At 39.9% G+C, this 3840-nt stretch overlaps 1 protein-coding gene across 1 annotated transcript; it reads right to left on the bottom strand.

Annotated features, from left to right (window-relative positions):
• Positions 1 to 1467: 1467 nt before the first annotated feature.
• Positions 1468 to 3275, bottom strand: LOC145064551 (uncharacterized). The gene is made up of 2 exons (XM_079011978.1): positions 3142 to 3275; positions 1468 to 2799 (listed from the first exon to the last, which is right to left on the bottom strand). The coding sequence occupies exons 1-2, from the start codon at positions 3233 to 3235 to the stop codon at positions 1697 to 1699; spliced, it is 1197 nt and encodes a 398-aa protein (XP_078868104.1). The 5' UTR covers positions 3236 to 3275; the 3' UTR covers positions 1468 to 1696.
• Between the last annotated feature and the right edge of the window lie 565 nt (positions 3276 to 3840).

Below are 3840 nucleotides of genomic sequence, written 5' to 3'. Positions count from 1 at the left end.
AGAAAGAGAGAGATAAATAATTACTAGGTTTAATGCTAGATGGATAGGAAACAAAATTATGTTGTAGAAACCATGTGAATTAAAAAAATAAGGTAAAGACCACAAATGCAAGTTATCCAAAACATAGGGACCATTTGTGTAATTAACTCTAAATCAAAAGATAGGAAAACAATGTGTTGTCATAGTTAATGCAAGTTGTCATAGTTAATGCAATGGAAGGGCCTCAAATGCATATGGAGAGAGATATATTAAATATCAATCTTCTAAATAACATAATACATGATTTAGCGGCAATGTCAAACTTTAAGCTTTTATTATCGTTGACAAACCACATCGTTTGTAATGCACGGCTTAAGACGTAAATTTTATATATAATTAATACTTTTATATGTATTTCCAATTATTATTCATATTTATACAAATATATGAGTTATGTCGGGCGTTTTTATAAAGCTTATCGACAGGGACAAGTTCTGCACAGCCGAACTTTTTAAAACGGGTAAATTACACGAATGGTCCCTATGGTTTGGGGTAATTTACGCGTTTGGTCCCTGATTTATTTTTTTAACTTGTAAGGTCCCTACTGTTTGTTTTTGTTACGCGTTTGGTCCCTACCATTTGTTTTTGTTACACGCTTGGTCCTTGTCTTACCTAAAATGACTATTATTTAAATAGGAAAAAATGATGGTGTAGGTAAGGTAAGGTGAAAGGGATGGGGTTGGGGGTGTGTTTATTTAAAAAAAATTAAAAAATCAATGGCAAAATAGTCTTTTTATGTATGACAGGGACCAAACGTGTAACAAAAACAAACAATAGGGACCTTCTGAGTTAAAAAAATAAATTAGGGACCAAATGCACAAATTACCCTAAACCATAGGGATCATTCGTGTAATTTGCTCTTTTAAAACCTTGTTAAATACCATTTGATTGATATATTAAATACTAGAGAGATATATTAAATACCATTTGATTGAATGGGCCCAACCTTATATGTGCAAATGAAATCTAAAAATCTTGTTTCTACATAGGGAAAAGGAAACATCCCAACTTTACATAACACATAAGAACCTTATTAAAAAAAAAAAAAAAAACCATGTTTTTAGCAAATGAAAGACACCCTATTTGTAGAACAGTAAAAAAGAAACAAAATTCATACACAACAGTTTGAATTTGTAAAAAAACTTTTTTTTTTTTACCAAAAGAAAACTCCCTATTTGTGGAAAAGTAAAAAGAAACAAGATTCATGCACAAAGGTTTCGATTTCAACAAGCTTACAATCCCAAAACATATTTACACATTGACCATTGCCCTCTACTTTTTTCATTACCGATCCAAATTTATATAAAGTTGGGACTCATTTTTTGTTGACAAATATTAAATATTGCAATTATCAAGAAAAAAGAACTTTAAGTATTTGCCAAATTAAATGGGCTATACGATATCACTCAACATGCATAGAATGACAACTTTTAGGCTTGAGGTACAGAAATTTTAATAAGCAACGTTCTAACAAGTGTACTCAAGCTTTGGCGAACATAACATATCACACACATGAGTCGTTTTTTGTAATTAATAGTAGTATATTAGCTTCTTATATCTTATAATATCGACCAACTTAGTACGTACTGTTATTTCTACAACAGTAATTACATAATGCGTACTTCCTTTAAACATTGAAGGCATCTTCTCCTGTTATTCATTCTTCGGCACCGATGCTGACTCCTCCTGCACCTCCACCAGAACCACCACTGCCGCCCCCTCCCTTGTGACCTCCACCTGATCCTCCGCCACTCCCACCGCCGTGTCCGCCTCCTCCACTTCCTCCGCCACTCCCGCTGTGTCCACCTCCTCCTCCACTACCACCACCACCACTGCCGCCGTGTCCGCCACCTCCCTTGTGACCGCTGCCGCTGCCACCACCACCACTGCCTCCTTTGCTCCCTCCACCACTGCCTCCCCCTCCGCCGCTGCCTCCTCCACCTCCACTGCCACCTCCTCCTTTGCTCCCTCCACCTCCACCGCCACCGCCTCCCTTGCTTCCTCCCCCTCCACTGCCTCCACTGCCTCCCTTGCTACCCCCTCCCCCTCCACTGCCTCCACTGCCTCCCTTGCTACCCCCTCCGCTTCCACCCCCTCCTTTGCTACCCCCTCCACTACCACTTCCACCACTACCACCACCTCCTCCCTTGCTTCCTCCGCTTCCACCGCCTCCCCCTTTGCTTCCTCCGCTTCCACCGCCTCCTCCTTTGCTACCCCCTCCGCTACCCGCTCCACTTCCTCCACCACCTCCCTTGCTACCCCCTCCACTTCCTCCACCACCACTACTGCCGCTACCTCCACTTCCTCCACTACCGCCACCACCTCCGCTACCTCCCTTGCCTCCACTACTGCCACCACCTCCGTGGCTGCCGCCTCCACTACTGCCACCACCTCCGTGGCTACCGCCTCCTCCACTGCTGCCACCACCCCCATGGCTACCTCCACCGCTACCTCCCTTACCTCCACCACTACCACCACCTCCATGGCTGCCGCCTCCTCCACTACTGCCACCACCTCCATGGCTGCCGCCACCTCCACTACTACCACCACCCCCATGGCTGCCGCCACCTCCACCATTGCCACCACCCCCATGGCTACCGCCTCCTCCACTACTGCCACCACCTCCTACGCTTCCTCCACCACTACCTCCTCCGCTGCCCGCAATAGCACCATTGTCTACTTCAAGACTAGTGGTTCCTACTACACCAACCTCATCACTCAAGCGTTTCTTTTTTTCACCAAGTGCTTCCCTTCCCAAGTCTGAAATCCACGAATTTCACAAAGTTACTAATCCTTCTTTTCACGAAAATATTAAAGAATTACTGTATGATAGAGTTACGAAAAACAGATATGTCAAAGTCCATGCATTATACATGATACCAATCAAATAAAAAGTTGAAATTATTTAATTGACGCAAAACACCACAATCACTTCGCATGCAACACAAAATTAAAGACGTTTCTATGCGAATCAATTCATTAAAAAAGCTGGACTTGATATTGTAACAAATAACGTTTAAATTTCCTTTTACATCAAATCGTCTTCTGCATACATTAGACCCTAAAACCCAATCAAAACCAGAAATTAGGGAGTTAACTCACTGTCATCAGCAGTCTCAATTGATCTTGCGGAGGATATAACGATACTGATAGCAAATAAAAGAGCCAACAAAACAAAACTCTTTTTTATCTTCATGTTTCTCTTATCTATGTGTTTAACCTTTTCTTTAATTAAAGGTTGATTGATAACTGATGAGGTTATGAACACTTTTGTTCTATTTATAACTGATCAGAGTTTTCGACTGGTAGATGAATTCAAAAAATATTCTTAGAGCAGAAGTGACACCTATTATTCTAATGTTGATGTGTCTCGTCCAGAAAATGACACCAGATCTTGGTTGTGTTGAGGACATCCTCCATGTTGCAGAATATGAAGTATAGTCATATATAAAGATTTGCATGTTGATTAAAATTTGACAAGTGGATGACTGGAGAGTTTGGATGTTTCTTGATTTAGGTTTTAATTCTCAGAAAGTTTTAAAGTTTGTCTTATTTATTTATTTATTATTATTATTATTTTTTTTTCTGATGAAATTTGCAAAGAGGAAAACAAAACTAGAATCTTCGTGAAGAATTAGACTGGAATTAATGTAGAGGTCACTGCATAAATTAGTTGGTATAGTAATTTTTTTGAACAGCGGTTATGGTAAATATTTCATCTAAAAAAAGGAAGCAGGTTCATGAAGAGTTTATTTATTTATAAATTGTTTTAACTTTATTTTGTAAGTATATTTAAAAAAA

The sequence above is a fragment of the Lactuca serriola genome, chromosome 7, assembly GCF_051521515.1.
Source record: "Lactuca serriola cultivar US96UC23 chromosome 7, Lser_US96UC23_V15, whole genome shotgun sequence".
Classification (NCBI taxonomy): Eukaryota; Viridiplantae; Streptophyta; class Magnoliopsida; order Asterales; family Asteraceae; genus Lactuca; species Lactuca serriola.
Note: the sequence above shows the minus strand (reverse complement) of the source record. Positions and strands in the feature narration are given on the sequence as shown.

Coding starts and splice junctions, on each gene's coding strand:
- LOC145064551 (XM_079011978.1), bottom strand. CDS start 3,235: ATGAAGATAAAAAAGAGTTTTGTTTTGTTGGCTCTTTTATTTGCTATC. Junction 2,800..3,141: donor AATTGAGACTGCTGATGACA/GTGAGTTAACTC, acceptor CGTGGATTTCAG/ACTTGGGAAGGGAAGCACTT.